Source organism: Glycine soja, chromosome 1 (genome assembly GCF_004193775.1).
Source record: "Glycine soja cultivar W05 chromosome 1, ASM419377v2, whole genome shotgun sequence".
In the NCBI taxonomy this organism is placed as follows: domain Eukaryota; kingdom Viridiplantae; phylum Streptophyta; class Magnoliopsida; order Fabales; family Fabaceae; genus Glycine; species Glycine soja.
The window spans coordinates 49,816,175-49,836,746 of record NC_041002.1 but is presented as its reverse complement, the minus strand read 5'-3'; the positions used below and the strand labels follow the sequence as shown (position 1 = coordinate 49,836,746).

The window sequence follows — 20,572 nt, the reverse complement described above, 5'->3', positions numbered from 1 at the left end:
ATAGTAAATTGCATTAAGATTAGAGATGTATAATAGGCTAAACAAATATTAACTTATCCCTAGTGATGGCTTTATTTAGATACTATTTTCCAGTTCTATTAGAAAATAATGTTTCCCAACGCTACCCATAAAACTTACCATGCAAATGGGTGATCAAGCCACAAGTAATAATATTAAGCACAGGAAAAGATAATGCAAATGTAATATTCATAAATAGATAGGAAGAAAAATTACATCAAGAATAGTTTGGCTGCCAAGTTCCTAACAAAAGGGGTTTAACCTCTCATTGTCATGGAGACTTTACAATTGCAAGAGGAGAATATTTAGTAAAGGGAAAAAGATAAGAAAGGGAATAAAGGGAAGGAATGACTCCCAATGCTTGCTTCTCCTTCTTCTAACCTTTACCTTCTATAAGAATTTGTGTTCTCTTAGAATTTCTGTGTGTCTTTTCCTTAATTAGTCATCTTTTCCTTAATTAACATTCTTTTCTTAATTAGTTTTGTTTTCCTTAATTAGTTCTAATTTCCTTAATTTGTCTCCTTTCTTTAATTAGTCTCATTTCCTTAGTTATCCTTGCTTTTTTGGACTTTATTTTACTCACTAAGCATCATAAATTCATCACTTTTAATATTCACTACACAAAAATTGAAATGATGTTAATTTAACAATTATTTGCTCAAAAAGGAAGAATTAGGAGAAAAAAATTACAAATTCCTATATAATTTAATCCCAAAATATACTCATAATGAGTCATTATCATTGATACATCCTTTAAATTAAATTCTGCTACAAACATATTTAGAAAATATTACAAGTGTATGCATCTTGGGGTAAAAAGGTGTTACAAGAGTTGTGCTTTTCCTAATATTGTGATTGTGCTTCTCAAGAGTGTGTTGGTTTGAGGAGAAACATAGTTGAAAAGAAGAGAAATAAATAGTAAAATAATGTAAGACCCACACTTTTACACTATACATTAAATCAAAACTTTCATCCCAATTCATTTTCCTATTATTTCTTTTTTTTTCTCAAATTTTTTTCTACAAACTCAAAATATGTTACCAGATCTCTTCTACTATAATTTTCTAAAAACAAATAAAAAAATGCATCATATTATATTATTCAGACAAATTTATCCTATATAATTTTTTCTACAAACTAAAAAATAACAAAATATTTCCTACTATATTCTCCTAATGAAATATGAACTAAAAAATAAATAACACAAAAAACACTAAAACAAATGAAGAAGACTTACAAAGAAAACAGTAAAATAAATAAAACAAATTATTTTTATATTTCCTACTATATTCTCCTAATGAAATATGAACTAAAAAATAAATAACACAAAAAACACTAAAACAAATGAAGAAGACTTACAAAGAAAACAGTAAAATAAATAAAACAAATTATTTTTATATGAAATAAATAAGAGGGCTTACTTGACACCAAAACAAGAACAATACCACCACCAAACCACCAATAGAACAAGATCTCCCTTTGTAAAACAACCCTTTCTAGAAAGATCAACATACAAAGCACAATGGAACAATGCTTTAGCTTATATTTATAAGCACAACACGAGATGGCATCACCAACTGGAAACACACCATCAGTTGGCACCTACTAAGGAAGCACAACTTGACCTAATGCTTCATGCCTTGTTTCCTCCTCTGGAATGTGCAATCAACTTGTTTCCCTTGCATCGCTCTGGGAAGATGCATGTTAGCACCTAGGAAACAAGCTAAACTAAAGACATGTTTTCAGAGTGACACCTCCTTGATAGAGAGGTATAGAGTGGCACCACTTATTTGATACCCCACCAGAAAAGGTGGCAAAAATCAGGGTGGCGCCTCCACGTAGAGTTGCTTTGACTGGCATCTCATGTACCTAACATGACAAGAATCACCCATTCTGGTAAATTGTTTTTTACCCACACTTTAGATAAATAATTTTAAAAAATAAACTAAAATGGTAAAAAAGCCACACCCTTATTTGCTTATACAATACGATCTAGTTCAACAAAGTTCATAATATTGCAAACAAAAAATTATGTTTATACGAAAAAAAAAATACGAGAACTTACCTGACCATCAGAACAACAACAACAATACCACCAACACAACAACAACATAACAAGATCTCCTTTTACAAAATAACCCTTTCTCAAAAAATCAACACAAAACACATAATGGAACAAAGCTTCACCTTATATTTATAAGCACAACATGAGATAGTGTCACCAACTAGAAACACACCATCAGCTGACGCCTCCTAAGGAAGCATAGCTTGACCTGGTGCTTCTTGCACTATCTCCTCCTTGGGAACGTGTAGTCAACCCGTTGCCTCCTCCACCACTTTCGGAAGACCTGTTTCATAGTGATGCTTCCTTGGTAGAGAGGTATAGAGTGGTGTCACTTGTAACACCTCACCTGAAAAGATGGCACAGATGAGGGTGACACCTCTAGGTAGAGTGGCTTTGATTGACCTCTTATGTATCAATGTGACAAGAATCACTCATTCTATTAAATTATTTTTTTATCCACCCATTCAGGTAAATATTTTCCAAAAACAAACTAAAATGATAAAAAAAAACCACACATCTTATTTGCCACATACTATATACGATATGATCTAGTGCAGCAAAATTCATAATATTGCAAACATAAAAGTATCAACAAAATATGATATTTTTCCATTAAATTATGGAAAAATCTATTTTTATTTTTTAAAAAAATAAAAATATAGATAATGAAAGGTTTTGACCACTCTAATTGACTGGAAGAAAAGAATTTTTGTGAGTATTTTTTTTATATCAAATTTAGATGTATAAAAGGAGAAACATACATAAAAAAATTAAGCAGGTCTATCAAAAGGTTCGATTTTAATTAGAGTTTAATTTTTATATATTATGAACAGTGGCGGAGCCAGAAAAATTATAAAGCCTGGGTAAAAAATTAAAGATAGCAAATTCACATTGTATATAATATGTAAATAGTAATCAATCAAAATAAAAGAGACTCGTCATTTTGTCAACAAAAATATAGTTTAAAATAAAAGAGATAAACATAATCTTACAATAGCGGGTTAAATAAAATTACGAGGCAAGTGTCCTTTCCGAGACTTCTTTGCGGTAAATGTTCGAATAATATCAATATCATCAAGTGACTTGAATATCTCCCGCTCGGTGTAACATACCATCAAGTCATTGAACCACACATCGTTGATCTTATTGCGCAATTTAGACTTGATAATCTTCATTGCTGAAAAAGCTCTTTCAACGGATGCTGTCGACACCGGCAATATCAAAGCTAGCTCAATAAGTTTATAAACCAATGGAAATACCAAATGTTTCTCAGTTTGAACCATCTTCATAGCCAAACTTTGAACATCTTCACAAGTGGAAAAAGAAGCATTTCTTCTCACTTGAAGCACATAAGTTTCAAGTTGATCCCTAATTGTTCCTCGGTTATCATCAGAAAAGTCTGCATGATAAATATCAGCAAGACGAGCAAGCTTATCAACATCAAACTTGGAGAAAGAGTTCTTGGGGTCAAGACATGAGAAGCAATCAAGTATAATGTTACTTCCTTCACTAAAGCGGTGATCCATCTCCACACATATTTTATCAATAGCAACATAAAAAATCTCTGCACGGTAATGATGAAGATTAGTAATAGTCCTCCCTTCTGCTCTTGAACGACCCCGAACTGGTATTTCGTCATCCATATTTGGTACCAGAATACTTTTAGCAACACAAAATCCTTGGACATCGGCAAAAAAATTATTCCAGCCACTCTCTCTCATTGTGCCCAACCGAGCTTTGACAACATCAACTAATTCCATGGCATTCACAATATTAAGATCTTTTCTTTGCAATATATTTGAAAGCTCGTTTGTTTCCTATGACCTGGATCACGCACAATCTCATTTGGGTTAAACTCATTAACCACATTAGGTGGCGGTTCTAATTCGGCTTCTTGTTGTACAACATTCACATTCTCAATACTTGCTCTGTCAACCAAAAATCTCCTCATCTCTGAAATTAAATGATCTTAAGTTAATACTCAATTAACAATTAAAATCATAAGAATCAAAATTTAAATAAGAATAGTTTTTCAAAATAAAAGTAATCTCTTATGATTTATAAAGAGTAGGAACAAGCATTATATTATATTCAATTAAACACCATTATAGAAACTAATAAAATTAGATAACCAAAAGAAACCTTTATTGCAGATAATTTATCTATCAATAAACAAATTTACAAGTGGTATGATTCCACTGTAAAAGATCTTTTTACTGCTATTATAAATAATACTATATGCTTATAATATTACTAGATACACACTTTAGTTTGACTTATCAATAAAACTTTTATAACCAATGAATCTTGCTGTGTAGTAGCTTAATCTGACACTTAGCAGCACACAAAATGACAAAATATATTATAAAGTAAATATTTTTTATAATGAAATTTATTGAAGTTATCAGTATGATACAATATTATAATTTCACCATATGAGATTTTAGATAAACTTGAAAAATATGAGACCCATTTTCACAATGTTAGTACTTCTATATAACATAAAAACCTTTCAAAGACAAACCCAAATTTTTCTTCTTCTCTGTGTCTGCTACTACTAGACGGTGCAAATAAACCCAAATTTTTCTTCTTCTTCTTCTTCTCTGCTACCTTTGTGTTAATTGTTTCAATTTAAAACCACAATCAGTTGAAATTAAACAATTACTAACCGAAAAAAAAAGGGGAAGGCGGTAGTCGGAAAAGAACCAGTAGGTGTCGATGGCGGAAGCTTTAAGGTTTCTACAGTGTTGCTGCGGTGACGAAGCTTTACTTCTTTTGTTTCTGTTACCTATATTTTTGCCCTTTTAATTTTTAACTCTTACAATTGTTTTGCCCTTTCAATTTCTTGCCCTTTCTTTAATATTTTTCTTTTAATTTTCTCCATTTTTATGTTTGTGTAAAATTATTTCATAATTTATATATAAGTATTTATTTATTATAAATTATAAATTTTAGTTATATAAAATAAACATTCACTAAAATACTAGTAATTGATAAATGTACAACTTAGATTTATAGAACAACATCACATGATATTTGCTTTAAGCTCATAGTAAATTTGTAAAAATGCTGACCAATAATAATGAATTCATGTGATTGGTGTTTCTATAGTTGTTATTACCCTATTGCATGAATTATCGTAATTATTGTTTACAAAGGGTAAATAAATGGGAAGGAAAATTCTACCAAGAAAAAAAAAAAGAGTGAAAGATAAGAATACACAGTTCACAAAAAGGGTTATGCCAGCTAGTTCAACTAACTATTTAACATCAAGATACTTTTTGTTGAATCTGCGTGGTAAACATGATAGTTGCCCGTTTAATTCATTAATAAAGAAAAATAATAGTACAGTACCAAAAAAAAAAATATTAGTAACATAAAATTAAAAGGGTTATGCCAGAGCCTGGGCAATTGCCCAGGGTAGCCGAGCCTTGAAACCGCCTATGATTATGAACATAAAAAATATATTGTGAATCAATTAATAATATTACTTTTATAACTTTTAAAAAATTGTCATTAAAATTAATGAACTTACAGTATTTTATAATTAAATAATAATATAAAATATTTGTATTAGTTTATCTTGTAGCTATATTACACCATCTTACAATGATATTCAACTATATCAAGAAAAGGCAAAAGCAAATAAAAAATTGCAAGACTTTGTAATAATTGTCCATCACCGTGTCGTATAAAAAATGTGTAAAAGAATCTATTTCTGGCAAGATTGAACACCTCGTGGGAACGAGAATGATAAGGACGAGACAGGAAGGATACGCCATCTCCATCCAACATTTTTCTTTTTCTTTTTTTCTATTTTTTATCTGTAACATTAGAAAACAATTGTAAGAGAGTTTATAAAATTATTCACATATTGTTCAATCAACCAACTAAGCTAGTCTGGTTGATTCTCTTTTTTGTTTCTATACATTTTAATTATATTATACATAATTTATTCTTTCTTTTTACAATTTAAGTAAATTTTCTCTCCAATAATTAATTTTATTTTTACTAAATAAGTCTCAGAAATAATTTTATATATTTATCAATATTAATTATTATTATTTTGAAAAAAGTACAATACAATAAAAATTTAACATAGGTACCTATATAAGTTATGAAATTCCAAGAAAAAATATATTTGGAAGGTGGCCTAACTAAGAAATTATAATATTTATTTTTTATTTTAAAAAATATCTCTGTTCTAATTTATATTTATAAGGTGTATGAATGGTCAAGTATAATGGAAAAGAAGTTAAAGTTAATATATATATAAGTTAGTAAGGAATATTTTGACTAATTAAAGTTAACAATTAACTATAAAAAAGTGCGAACAAAAAATATAACTGTCAAAAACCTATTTACCAAATCTTTATAAGTTTATAAAGGTAGACATTAAACCATTAAAAAGTTACATTGTTACCAAATACTAACAAAAAGTTAGAAGTTGTGAGAAAACAATTAATTACTGTCTAAACTTTTCTCTTTAATTGCTGTAAAGCAAAAATAATGATCTTATCTCTTTTTCTTGTCTTTTTACTTTATTATTCTTATAATTTAACTAAAAAACAGGTTTTAATATGTTTATTTTATAATTAATTTTATTGTCAAAGTATCATTCAATATTTTAATAAATAAAATATTTTTATCAGTTTAATTTTTGTAATATATTCATTAAATGTAATATTCAATTTTTGGACATGTTAGAAATACCATTCATCGCCTTTTTTAAAATAAAAAGAATGAAATACCATTCATCATAATTATAAATTCTTTGAAAATAAAACCAAGTGTATTTATTTTATAATTTATTTTTTAATCACCTTTTAATTATTCATAGAGAAAGGAAGGGAACTTAAATAATTTTAACTTTGTCAGAAATTTAAATAGTGGTATACAAAAAAATAAATGTTAATAGGCAAAATGATTTTGCTTAAAAATCATATTTTTACTTTTGTTTAAAAAGCTAAAATAAAATTAGTCCAAATAAAACTGGGTTTGAACTATTTAAATAAAGTTTTCAATTCGAATTTTGAATATAAATAAAACATATTTAAAAATAATTTTTTTATTAAAAGTAGTCATTTAAGTTTTCAATGAATAATGGTTTTTTTTAATATCTAATGAACAATAGTCACTGCCAAAGTACTAATAATTGAAGTTGATAAATACTTTTTACTGATAATCTAATTAAAAATTAAAATAAAATCAGAAATAAAAATTTAAATAAATATAAAATAAGCATATTAAAACTTCAATGATCCCACTAAATATTAAACTATGACCAAGTTGCGCCAAAAGCCTACAAGAAAATAAAATTAATTCTAAAGCTTATTACGAATCGCGAACAACTGTATTTGGCCTTATGCTGAAAGTTAAAAAGACCACATGCAAATACAATAATACATCATAACATCAACGTTGCCGCATTGGATTACAGGTCCTCAAAATAAAGACACAATTGTTATAAATTAGACAAACAATCTTACTAATAAGCATTGTAAAGATATTAACTAAAAATATTAATTAATAATTATATTTTAAGTATAATGAATATTTTTTTACAATATTTATTTATTCAATAAAATATAATTTTAATCGGCATTTTAATTTTGATTTAGTTTCTTAAGTTTAAAAATCTTACTTTGATATCCTAAAATGTCTTTATTACATCAATTTGATCTTTCTATTAGTTTATCTTATTAATTCCTACTAGTTAATTAAACACTTAAAAATATTAAATTAAAAAAAAACTTTTAAACTTAAGAGATGAAACTAAAATTAAAAAAATAAACTGAGAGGTCAAAAATTCGATTTTAAGGAAAATATCTGTTCATAACTATACTCTCTACGTATTGTAAAAAAACAAAAAAATCCCATGAAAATTAGTCTTCCACAAAAATTAAATATTTTCCCCTTACAACACAATACGTACAAAAAATATTTGTAAACATTTTTAAAAAATAGTTTTTATTTAACATAATTGTATCCAATGACTCAAATTCAATGTGATTTCATTGGTTAAAATGAAACAACATGTAGTATCATTTTATCTACACGTTCAATAATTGTACGAAGATTTTTTTATTTCTTCATTAAGTGTTATTCATCAATATTTTCCCAAAGAAAAAAAGACTACAGAAGTAGAAGTTTGATTCTTCATTTTTATAATGTTTTACGTAGAAAACAACACGGAAACTTCATAGAAAACAAAGCTAGTAACCCCTAATTCAAATCTAAACACACAGTAGTTATCGATCATTATCACTACTTAGCAACTTCACACCATTCTCATTTTCCTCGCCAGGGGAGAAAATTAGCAAAATGTAAATAAATCAGCATCAACCAAATTAGAACAATGTTTCCCCTCCAATGCAGCAACCACCCCATGTGCGCTTTCTCCGCCGCCGTCACCACCATCCTCCTCCTATTCCCGGCAGCGACATCCCAAGCCCAGATTCTAAAAAAGGAAACTTACTTTTTCGGTCCCTTCAACCAGTCCTACTTCACCACGTTCGCGGTGTTGCCCAGCGCCGCCATCAACCTCGGCGCCCTCCAAGTAACTCCGGACAGCACCGGCAACGTGTCCCTCGCCAACCAGTCCGGCAGAATCTTCTTCAGCACCCCCTTCACCCTCTGGGACGATGAAAACTTAAACGGAAAACTCGTTTCCTTCAACACCTCCTTTCTCATCAACGTTTTCCGTCCCCAAAACAACCCTCCCGGCGAAGGCATCGCGTTCCTCATCGCGCCGTCTTCCTCCACCGTCCCTAACAACAGCCATGGCCAGTTCCTCGGCCTCACCAACGCCGCCACCGACGGCAACGCCACCAACAAGTTCATCGCCGTCGAACTTGACACCGTGAAGCAGGACTTCGACCCCGACGACAACCACATCGGGTTAGACATTAACAGCGTCAGGTCCAACGTTAGTGTCTCACTTACCCCCTTGGGGTTCGAGATCGCGCCCAACGTCACGCGCTTCCACGTGCTGTGGGTGGATTACGACGGTGACCGGAAGGAGATTGACGTGTACATCGCGGAGCAGCCAGATAAGGATGTTCCCATTGTTGCGAAACCGGCAAAGCCGGTTTTGAGTTCCCCTCTAGATCTTAAACAGGTCCTGAACAAGGTTTCTTATTTTGGGTTCTCAGCTTCCACCGGTGACAACGTTGAACTAAACTGCGTGCTGAGGTGGAACATTACTATTGAGGTGTTTCCTAAAAAGAATGGAAATGGAAAAGCATATAAGATTGGTTTAAGTGTCGGGTTGACTCTGTTGGTTCTTATTGTGGCGGGTGTTGTTGGGTTTAGGGTTTATTGGATACGAAAGAAGAAAAGGGAAAATGAGTCTCAGATTTTGGGAACCCTAAAGAGTCTACCTGGAACTCCCAGAGAGTTTAGGTATCAGGAGCTGAAGAAAGCGACAAATAATTTCGATGACAAGCATAAGCTTGGACAGGGTGGATACGGCGTCGTTTATAGAGGGACACTTCTTCCCAAGGAGAATCTTCAAGTGGCCGTTAAGATGTTCTCCAGAGATAAGATGAAAAGCACTGATGATTTCTTGGCCGAACTCACCATTATCAATCGCCTCCGTCACAAAAACCTTGTTCGCTTACTCGGTGAGTTCATTTAATTTCTCTCTTTTTTTTTTTATTTCCAATTATTGCTTCCATTCTTCTTTTAGTTTTTATTTTCGATCGTAATGAACATAATAGTTTGGTTTAGGATCGATTTGGTTATCACTTTCATGAAGGCGTCATAAATTCGAGTTATTAAGATTTAGGATCTAGATCCGACAGTGGTTCTGTCCAGATCATTATCAGCATCCTTAAGGAATCTATGAAACCAATATATTAGTAGGGGCAATTATTGCTAAATTCTCTAGTGTCGATCACGCACGTATTCGCTGACAACGTTGACTGGCTATGGTTTTTCTTGACCGGATGATCCATCCTAGTGCATTCAAGTTCAACTACTGAACGTTGTTGCACTTGCACAAAAGCCGAGAGTAAGACTAGTTAAAAAATGTCCTTCCCTTATTAATGGCCTTTTTCTTGTGGGTTTGTTTTGTTTCGAAAGTGACCTTAAAATTGTATGCCTTCTGCCCCTGGTCAGTATTAACTGCTCTGCCAGATAATCTTTCTCTTTTTCTGCCTTTTGGTCCCAGCCAAAGATGAAAAATCATAGAGGCTTCCTTCACCCCACCCAAAAGTGCCAACTTAATTTTCATTTCTTGTACAAGATGAATTTCTAACATAATCTTATCTTATTACACGCTCAACTGAAATTTACTATCTTCTAGTTGAGGTCGAAGTCACAAGTAGATTAACCATCCGGCCGGCCTAAGTCTTTTTTTATAAAATCCAGAAGTCATTATCTTATCTTCAATTCCATAATTATTACGGGTGCTAAACGGGCCGACTTGGCCCGCGTCAAGCCCGTCTGTGTTGGCAGCCAACCGGGTCAACTAACCCCACACTTTTATAGAGAATTAATAGATTGGTCGGTTTCTGTCTGGTGAATCTTGCGGGTTAAATGGACTAATCTGTGGGACTAATTTTAAAATAAATATCTTTTTCTTAAAAAATACTCAATTACAAAAGTCTTAATACAATTAAATAAATTTTCAACATAAATACAAAGAAATTTAGGATTAAACTTTTAAAATTAATTGAGTTTGAGTTGAAGTTGGATGATAGACACAAATTTGCGGGCCAACCTGCGATCCAAGTTTGCACAACCCACAGATTATATGGAAGGAATCCAAAATCCTACATAGTCATGAAATTTTTAAAATTTTGGTTCATGATCCGGATGGACCGCATGCCCTCTGAACCTGAGGCCTTATTACCCCTAACAATGATCATGCATATATACCCATATACATTACCTTCACTAACAAGCATCGTGAACTAATGTAATACAAATCAAACAAGTGGTCAATTGCAATAGTTTTCTCTACCCTTGTGATCTTATTAATAATTTGGGCTTACACGTATTTTTGTTTCTTAGTGTTTTTCATTTTTGGTTATTATAAGTTTATTTTTCTAATTTTACCTCTAGTAAGTTTATATTTTTTTTTTAATTTTAGTTTCTATAAATTTTTGTTTATTTTTAGTTCTTATAAATTTGTATTTTTTGAATTTTAACTCCTTTAAGATTCAAATATTTTTATTTATAATATTCATAAATTTTTACTTATAGAGACCAAAATTAGAAAAACTTAAATTTATAAAGACTAAAAATAAGCAAAATATCTTCAAGGGATCAAAATTGAAAAAAAATCTAAATTTACATGGACTAAAATAAAAATAAAAATAAAACTTACAGGATAAAAAAAATGACAAAACGCAAACTTATAGGGACAAAATCATGTTTAGACCTATAATTTATATATCAATGTTTTATCTAAGCATCTGACTTTGATTAAAAAAACTAAAAATATGCAGGATGGTGTCACAGAAACGGGGTGTTGCTCTTAGTGTACGATTACATGCCTAATGGAAGTTTGGACAACCACATTTTCTGTGAGGAAGGTAGCAGCACTACACCACTAAGTTGGCCTCTAAGGTACAAGATCATCACAGGGGTGGCTTCTGCATTGAACTACCTACACAACGAGTATGATCAGAAAGTGGTACACAGAGACCTTAAGGCCAGCAACATCATGCTGGATTCGAACTTCAATGCCCGGTTAGGCGACTTCGGCTTGGCGCGGGCATTGGAGAACGATAAAACATCATATGCAGAGATGGAAGGAGTGCATGGCACAATGGGGTACATTGCGCCCGAGTGCTTTCACACGGGGAGGGCAACAAGGGAATCTGATGTATATGGTTTTGGAGCAGTGTTACTTGAGGTGGTGTGTGGTCAGAGACCATGGACAAAGAATGAGGGGTATGAGTGCTTGGTGGATTGGGTATGGCACCTGCATCGTGAGCAAAGGATACTTGATGCAGTGAATCCTAGACTTGGGAATGACTGTGTGGTTGAAGAGGCAGAGAGGGTCCTGAAATTGGGACTGGCATGCTCTCACCCCATTGCAAGTGAGAGACCAAAGATGCAAACTATTGTTCAGATCTTATCAGGTTCAGTGCATGTGCCTCATCTTCCACCTTTCAAGCCAGCTTTTGTGTGGCCAGCTATGGATCTTTCAAGCCTTGCAAGTGACCTCACAACACAAACTACAACAACTGAGTACACACCCATGAGCAGTGACACACATTCTATGCATGTTCAATTCTCTGATAGCAGCTCTCTGGTCTAAATTAAAACACCATGCATTCCAACTTGATCCCCTCTTTGAAAACAACCTTTTTTTTTTTGTGTGTGTGTTTATGTTGGTAAGTCCTTCCACTTTTAATTCTTTCTCTTCCAAAGAAAACAAAATGGAAGAAAATTTCTTCAAACTTTTCCTTTTCTAAAACAAATCTTAATTTGATTTGATTTTTAAGTAATGAAGTACAGATTCTCTTGTAATTTCTTTTTTTTTTTCCTCTAATTTTTATTGGAAAGGAATGAAATCGGGGTATCTGCAAATTTTGATGGAATAAGATATTCGATATTTGTTTTTACATTCTTGTAATTTTTGGTTAAATCGTGTTCTTTTCTCACTAATTTTTTTTTTTGAATTTCTTGTAAGATCTCTGGTTTTTATAAGGGACAACGTTTGGTGTTGGACTCAAATAGTCGTCAACAGCTAGAGTGATGAAGAAATAAAGAAGAAAAATGGTAGACTTATACGAGATATGATGTGAAAAGAAAAATGAAAAGGGTGTCTTTACTTTATTACTACTACTACAAAATAAAGATTTTCCATTCAAACTTTGAGTAAGATAAGCCAATCCTTAAGACACGAGCTTACAATAGATATATGAGCTAGATTCAATCCTTACAAAACTTCACCTTTACGAAATTGCTTTCATCTCTAATCACAAATAAAGTTGACAAAAATATTACATAAAGATGAAACAATTTCACAATGAATGAATTTAACCTTATAAAAATATGAAAACAAATAAAAAAAATTGTGATATTTTAAAGAACAAAATATAATTTAGCTTAATTTTTTTCTGTAAAAAAAGCTTTTTTTTTTTAATGATGAAGAGGGTTGTAAATCCTTTGTTGAAGTAGAATTCCATTCGACATGCATTAGTAAGAAATCCATCCCGTTGAATTTAATCCTTTGTGAAAGTAAGGTCTTCATTCAATGTCCATTAAGAAGTAAGAAATCTAAAAATCTTCGAATACAAACTAAGACAATTAAGGTCGAGACTTAAAATTCACACATGTAGTTAAATTTAACATTTAAATACTCGTTCAAACGTTTACCTACTCATTCCTCCCTCCTAAGTCTTGTCGAGTTATTCAGCATAGTTGGTTGGTTACTTAAAAAATATGACCATTAATTTGCCCTTTCTATGCAACTATTTATTTATTTGGCAAACAGAGACATACATTTCCCCTTCCTATTCGGCTGGTGCCTCAACATTCCTATTCTTGGGTGCTAACATCAATGTAGCAATTGAAAGACGTTTGCTCCCTTCCTTGCATTGCACACGGTGTGTCAAATTGCAAAACCTTCCATTGCTCCATACCTGCTTACGCATACATTTATTTATATACCAATTGCATATTAAGCTCAGAGTTTATCAATAGTACAATATATAAGTAGAGTTAAATGACCATGTAAAACATCATCAGAAATAAAGCATAAAATAATTTTATAATCTAAATTAATCAGAAATTACGGTTGGTATTAGTTTTAAGATTTTAAGATAAAAAAATTATGTATTAATAGTATATTTTATACTGTCATCCAATTACAACTCTTTATATATTTGTTTATTTTTATAATAATTATTTTAAAATTCATATTAACAAAGATATGTAATTAGATGATAATATAAATTTATTAACTTTTATGATAGATATTTTAAAGTCATATCAACAAAAATTTATAGTTGAATTACACTCCAAAACAATTTTGCATTATTAGTGTATAGGGATGAATATAAGGACCAAAATTGGAAGGCTAATCTGTTAAGCCCATAGACCTTACAGATAGCATGTCTCATTTTTTAAAGTCTGCATAATTGCATTGAGTTTTTGAGTCCGAACTGCAAAACCTACAGACTTAGCGTGAACTACCCAGGTCACCCAAACTAGTATTGTTAAGACACTTTGATGCTTTTAGTATTGAGACTATTATAAATGTTGATATATTTTAGTTTTAACACTTTGATATTTAGTGTTTAATAGTATTATAAATGTTGATATATTTTAGTTTTAACACTTTGATATTTAGTGTTTAATAGTATTATAAATGTTGATATATTTTTGTGTGATAAATTTTAGTTTAAAAAATGAAAGGAAATTTTGGTTTTCTAATTTTATACATTTTTTAGTTTTTTAAAAATAATTTGTTCAAATCATTATTTGGACGTGCAGATTGATTTATTTATTTGCAGGTTTGGCGAGCTGAATATAAATTTAAAAAGGTTTATTTATTTTGCGGACTAGACTTTCTAACCCGTTTAAAATGTGAACTTCACAGGTCAAGCCTTAAACAAGTCTGACTAGTTCATATATCCATTCATATAATAGTTTATGATCATTAAACTCTTATTTTAAAAGTCAATAAATTTATCATAATTTTTTTTAATGAAATACCCTATTTTCTCACATACTAGTAAATATTTGTTTTTATAATTTTATCTAAATTTAAGGCTCATAGTATACTGATTTTGTGATGATTGCCATGTAGTACTTACACGGGCAATGTCTCCAAGATTGACTAGGAAGGTTCCTGGGAAAGGAGGGATTGACACAAAAGAGCCAGAACTCTTAATCACTTCAAGACCACCAACGTTTTCATCATCTTTGAGAATGGTTAGGAAGCCTGAGTCTGTGTGTATTGGAACTCCAGTGGACCCTATTGCTTCTGGGGTGAAGTTATATTTGTTAAATTTAAACTCGAATAGCCAGTCCTCGAAATCAGCAACAACTAGGTCAAGAGATTCAGCCATCTTTTGTCCTATGTTCACTGCTAGATCATGAATCGATAGGCCATATGCCTCCACTATTTGCCTAGTAATGGTCAAAATCAACAACCGTTCACACTTCAAAAAAGCCAATAAGTGAAGTTGTCCGTTTGTGGGAACTAAGTAAGAAATATTCGTCTTATAAACTATACCAAATATCAAAACCACGAACTGTAAGTAATAGAATGATGAATATATCTTTATAAAAAAAATGATGGGTAGATCTGTACGTAGCACCTTTTGCAGTACTATGAATGCGGTTGAGTAGAGTTGAATAAACACTTTAATTAAATAATTACTTAATAAACATTTATTGGTGAATATTTATATATAACAAATTTGGCTATAATTATTAAATAAATTTATTTGTTTTCATAGATTTAAATAAGTTTTTTTGTAGTTATGTTCTTTAGACGCCTCCTAAATCAATGATGCATAATGGTATATATACATGTTATTTCTTCTCTATAGTTAAAACTAATTTGAAGAATGGAGATCGATTGATCTAATCCATTTTGTTTACATTTTTAAATTATCACAGGCTATTATAGTTATGACATGATAAACACTTATTGAAAGAAAATATTTTAGGAGTCAGATGAGTCAAACTTTTTTAGGGACTACAAGTACAAACTAAAATAAAATGAGACATGTTCATATTTTACTTAAATCATTTTAAAATTAGAAATTAAATAGTAGAAGAAGAGAGAAAAATGGAAAACAAAGTAAGTGCATAATTATATATAAAAAAAGATAGGGAAAGTAATTTTATAAAAAAATATTATATAAATAAATATTGAGATATAAGGTAGGACTAATAATAAAAAGAGAAATGAAGAAAAGAAGAGATGACAAGTTTGAATCTGTACTAACAAAAACTAACATTACTAATTATTAACATATTTATCGATAAAAAAAATATGTCGACATAAAAATACCAAGTTGAGCCATCGTTTCCCACTTTTTTACCTTTTTGTTTTGAATCATGAGAAACAATTGTTAATTAAATCTAACAATAGGAAATGAAGAAACAAACCTCTGGTTGGGCGAGGCATCAAGTTGAGAACAGAAATTGTGCATGGCTTGTGAGGAACACAAGCCATAGAGGCCCAAGGCCTCATATAAAGGGCTGAATGCATTTGGTCCCACGTAATCACCTCCAGCAATGTCTTCTGTGTTGCGTTTCTTTATCTCCATAGGAAGTTCATGCAGAGCTTCAACGACCTTTTTCATGTCAGCCATGAGGATTGCAGGAATAGAGTGGTTAATGATCCTCAAACAACCCCATCTTTCACATGCTTCTCTTAGCTTCTTGCATTCCCCTTCCTCACAACTAATCTTTCTCCACATCAATCACTGGAATGGTCTCCTCCATAGTTCTACTTTTCTATCTCTATTGTTTTTTGTTCTTGTGGATGTGGCAAGGATGAAGGGAAAAGACTTTCACTACTACACATTTATATATACCGAGCAATCAATTCACACCTTTATCTAAACATTTTTAATTAAAAGTTTTTTTTTTTTGAAGAAGAAAGTTTTAATGAGTTGAGTCTGAGATGAATTAACTTTTATTTTCTATCGGTCTTTTTTTATATATATTTCATTTATTTTATTCATGAATGTTAATATGTTATTTTAGAGATCGCCTATATTAATGCATTTCCTTTTGGAGCCAAATTTGAATTCTGTTCTTAATTGTAAATATCGGGGGATAATGACTATAAGGGTGGGTCAGTCTGGTACCATCTTTCCTTTTCTGCACTCTTGATCCTGATAATTGATACATATTAGTACAATTATTTTGGATCTATGGCTAATCTAAGTACTTTGATATATTTTTGTCCCCTTAGTGGAAAGTTGAGTAAATATTCATTTTGGTATTTTTACCTTTATTTGGTGATAATTTGGTTCTTATATTTTAGAAATTATCAATTTAATTCACAGAAATCTAAATATTACGATAAATTAATTTAACTATCAAGTACTTTTGGTTTCCATTAATGTTGGGAACTAATTTCTCACAACATTTGTAATTTTGTAGATTAAATTAATTAATCATTATAAAATATCAAAATCTAATTATCACCGAATATAAAATACAAGAACCAAAAGTGATTATTTACTCACGTAAAGTTTGATAAAAATGATTTGTCTAATTAAAGTCCAACTAAAAATTGGATTAAACAATCCCAGGTGGCTGAATAAAATTAAAACAAACATATTAAAAATTAGACCCACTTGTTTAGATTTTTTTATTCACAGAATTTTGAATAATTATATATTAATCCTTTCCATTATTTTTTACTCATTTAAAATTTTGTGCACTTTTCAAATTTGGGAGCTTTTGTTTCTACAATTGTTTCTAGATCATATGTATGTTGCAGTCAGATACCGAGCATGCCGATAAGAAAAACGATTTTCTCTTCTTCCATACCTCATTGAATCATTAATGGAGAAATAATATAATTTTATATCGGTACTGAATCTTGGTCCATCTTTTATTGGCAAACCAGACGATCAAATAGCCATGACCGAACCAACACAAACAACTATTGCTAGTGTCAAATTATTACACTATAATTTTGTGAGTCGTGGGCTAAAACGTAAGTATGCAATGGAGTTGGAACAATGGTTATTATGTGGAGGAGGTTTGGTGATTGGAAATCTGTAATCATAGAAATGCATAAGCCTTTTCGGTGACTGTAGCTTAAGGCATAGTAACACTCATGCATAGTAGATGGCACACCTGCTGACATCTGCTATGTTTCTCTTTATCAATAATAATGCTTTTACTACATTAATTGCATTGCTTTGAGTAGTAACACTAAAACCCTACTTTGCTTGGGTCTTTGAGTATGGTGACGGTGATGGAAAAAGGGTATATATATTGCAAAAATATATAATTAGTAAAAAGATTTGTGTATTAAAAAACTTAAAAACTGGATTCAACTTATAATATAATTGTTCTAATTTTATTGGATCACGTTGGAGGGGATTATTTAACTCTTTTTCTGCTTGGGGTCAGTTAAACCATCCGTTGATAAATACATTTTTAGCAAAATTAATTTTAAATTATGGAAGCCATATTAGAAGATCCATTATGGACTGTTAATGATACCTTTTACATTGATATGATTTTGATAGTGTCATGATGTATTCTGTACAATAATTTTACCTATTTCTTTTTCCCTTGAAATTATCGTCGGCAACCATCATTTTTAGTTGATTTCGGGTGACGACATTTTTTTTAATCTTTTTCCAAAACCAAAACCAAAACCAAAATATTTCAACAAAAGTTCTGTTTTTTTTTTTTACATTCTTATCATCGTCGTTAAAGTCATGGTTTTGCAAAAATTCTCTTCTTTATCATTCTCATCATCACCGTCATTAATAATCATGGTTTTGCAGTCACCACTGTCACCTTATTTTTTTGGTAAGTGCATCTTTAACCATCGACTTTCTCGCCAAGAACGAAACCTTTGGGGACATAGAATGAGAACTATAGTGCACGCCGTAGAGTCTCCGGTCAGTATCGCACACTTACACGACGATGGTGTTATCGGCAAGAATACTAAATCTGGGCTTCTCACATGCGAGCAGGCTTTGTTCAAATAGGTGATGTGCATGGGTGTTGTTGGATGCTTTCTTACAGTCTTAAAAATATATCCATTGCAGTACAATTATTCAATATTTAACTTTGTTTAAGTATAGTAGCAATCAAATCCCAACCTCAATGTTTAAATTAGACAAGGAACATTAAGACAAATAACCTTGTTTGCAGAAATAATAGCATCTTAAATTTTCATGGTACTCCTGCCATACATATCATCGTAATGTAAAATAAGCAATCATCATTAAAGTTATTTCTCTCAATGCGTTTTTTTCTCTTTTCTATCACGTGAATATTAAAAAAATAACTATTAACTAAAAAATACAGGAAAAATAAATAAATTTACTTAAATGAGCCAGATAAGTTGTTTCATGTGAAAAGGAAACTAATTGGGTGAGAATGAGATGCAATGCAAGTCATCATCCAACATTTAATGTAAAAGTTAAAAATAATTTTAATAGGTTAAATTAGTTTATTGATCCTCTAATTTATTTTTAAAGTTTGATTTAATTTTTTAATTTTTTTGATTTAATTTAGTCTTTTAATTTTTAAAATTGATTCAATTTCATCATGCTTCTAAGTTGAGTCAATGGTGTAAAGAAGTTCTATTTTGTGACGACTTAAAATCACTTAGTGACTATTTTAAACGGTCACAAAATACATATTTAGATGATAGGAAAAAATTTAGGCGAAGAAAAATTACAAAACTAAATCAAATCAATTTTAAAAATTAGAGGAGCAAATTAAACTCAGTAAATTAGAGGAACAAATTAAACTTAAAAAATAAATCAAAGGACAAAAAATTAATTTAACCATTTTAATTTTAATGACTTTTGTGTGGAATAAAATGATTACACACTTAAAGAAAAAATGTAAATGTAATTTTGATCTCTTTATTCTTAAAAAAATGTAACTTTTATCCCTTTATTTTAAAATAGAAACATTTAGTCTTTTTTTTTAAAAATTTCATAATTTAGTTTCTCTATTTTAAAATAGAGATATTTAATCCTTCAGTTTTATAAAATCTACAATTTTGTCCTTTCATCAAATTCAAATTCAAAAGGTATTAATCGATAAGAAATTAATTTGATGTGATCCAAATTTAATTATGTGACATGAGATAAATTGTTTAATTAATGTCATAATTAATGTTAATTTCTTGATAGTCAACTCAAACGAATAAATGAAATTAAAATTTTTTTCAAAGATAGGGGACTAAATATTATTATTTTAAAATATGAGATTAAAATTGTGAATTTAAAAAAGCAGAAAAATTAAATATTTTTATTTTAAAATAGAGGATTAAAATTATGAATTTTAAAAAATAAAAAAATCAAACTTAAATTTAAGCCTGAAAAAAAAACCACAAGAAGTACTTATGCTAAAACTGTAAAACTGATTTTTTTTTTCTTGTTCTTAATTTATGTTTCAAAAGTGATTCGAACGAATTTTAAGTTTAATTGATATGCATCCTTGACCTTTGACCCCACACCAATGAAGACAAACTTAACCAGGTAACTAGTAGAGCTTAATTTTATCCTTATTCTCTTCTGTTTTTTCTTGTTCAAAAAATACACTACACTCGTGTATGTCTCTTTCTTTCGTTTCTTGAGTTTTATTCTTGTTCAAAAAATACACTACAGTGAATCAGTGATGGTAACCTGACACGTTCATCCTTGTCAACGAGAAAACTAGTTATTAAATCAATGAATAATCTATACACATTTCAGAACATATATGGAATCGAATTTTAAATGTTAGAATTTATCACAGTATTATTGATGCAAACTGGCTTCTATTGTGTTAGGCGGGCACAGGGTCATCTTTTTT

The 20,572-nt window shown here is 30.6% G+C and overlaps 2 protein-coding genes and 1 pseudogene across 2 annotated transcripts; 1 reads left to right on the top strand and 2 right to left on the bottom strand.

Moving 5' to 3' along the window:
• Window positions 1-3,084: 3,084 nt before the first annotated feature.
• Window positions 3,085-4,034, bottom strand: LOC114392468. The gene is made up of 2 exons (XM_028353651.1): window positions 3,908-4,034; window positions 3,085-3,833 (listed from the first exon to the last, which is right to left on the bottom strand). Exons 1-2 carry the CDS (start codon window positions 4,032-4,034, stop codon window positions 3,085-3,087), a joined length of 876 nt encoding a protein of 291 aa, XP_028209452.1.
• Window positions 4,035-8,182: 4,148 nt separating this feature from the next.
• LOC114418849 (probable L-type lectin-domain containing receptor kinase S.5) lies at window positions 8,183-12,639 on the top strand. The gene is made up of 2 exons (XM_028384387.1): window positions 8,183-9,708; window positions 11,539-12,639. Exons 1-2 carry the CDS (start codon window positions 8,442-8,444, stop codon window positions 12,354-12,356), a joined length of 2,085 nt encoding a protein of 694 aa, XP_028240188.1. The 5' UTR covers window positions 8,183-8,441; the 3' UTR covers window positions 12,357-12,639.
• A 642-nt stretch (window positions 12,640-13,281) lies between these two features.
• On the bottom strand, window positions 13,282-16,507 carry LOC114405561 (annotated as a pseudogene).
• Window positions 16,508-20,572: the final 4,065 nt, after the last annotated feature.

Excerpts from the sequence above, each read along its gene's own strand:
- LOC114392468 (XM_028353651.1), bottom strand. The coding sequence starts at position 4,034 with ATGAGGAGATTTTTGGTTGACAGAGCAAGTATTGAGAATGTGAATGTT. Across the intron at positions 3,834-3,907 it reads TGAGATTGTGCGTGATCCAG|TTGATGTTGTCAAAGCTCGG; the intron begins GTCATAGGAAAC and ends CCATGGAATTAG.
- LOC114418849 (XM_028384387.1), top strand. The coding sequence starts at position 8,442 with ATGTTTCCCCTCCAATGCAGCAACCACCCCATGTGCGCTTTCTCCGCC. Across the intron at positions 9,709-11,538 it reads AAACCTTGTTCGCTTACTCG|GATGGTGTCACAGAAACGGG; the intron begins GTGAGTTCATTT and ends AAAAATATGCAG.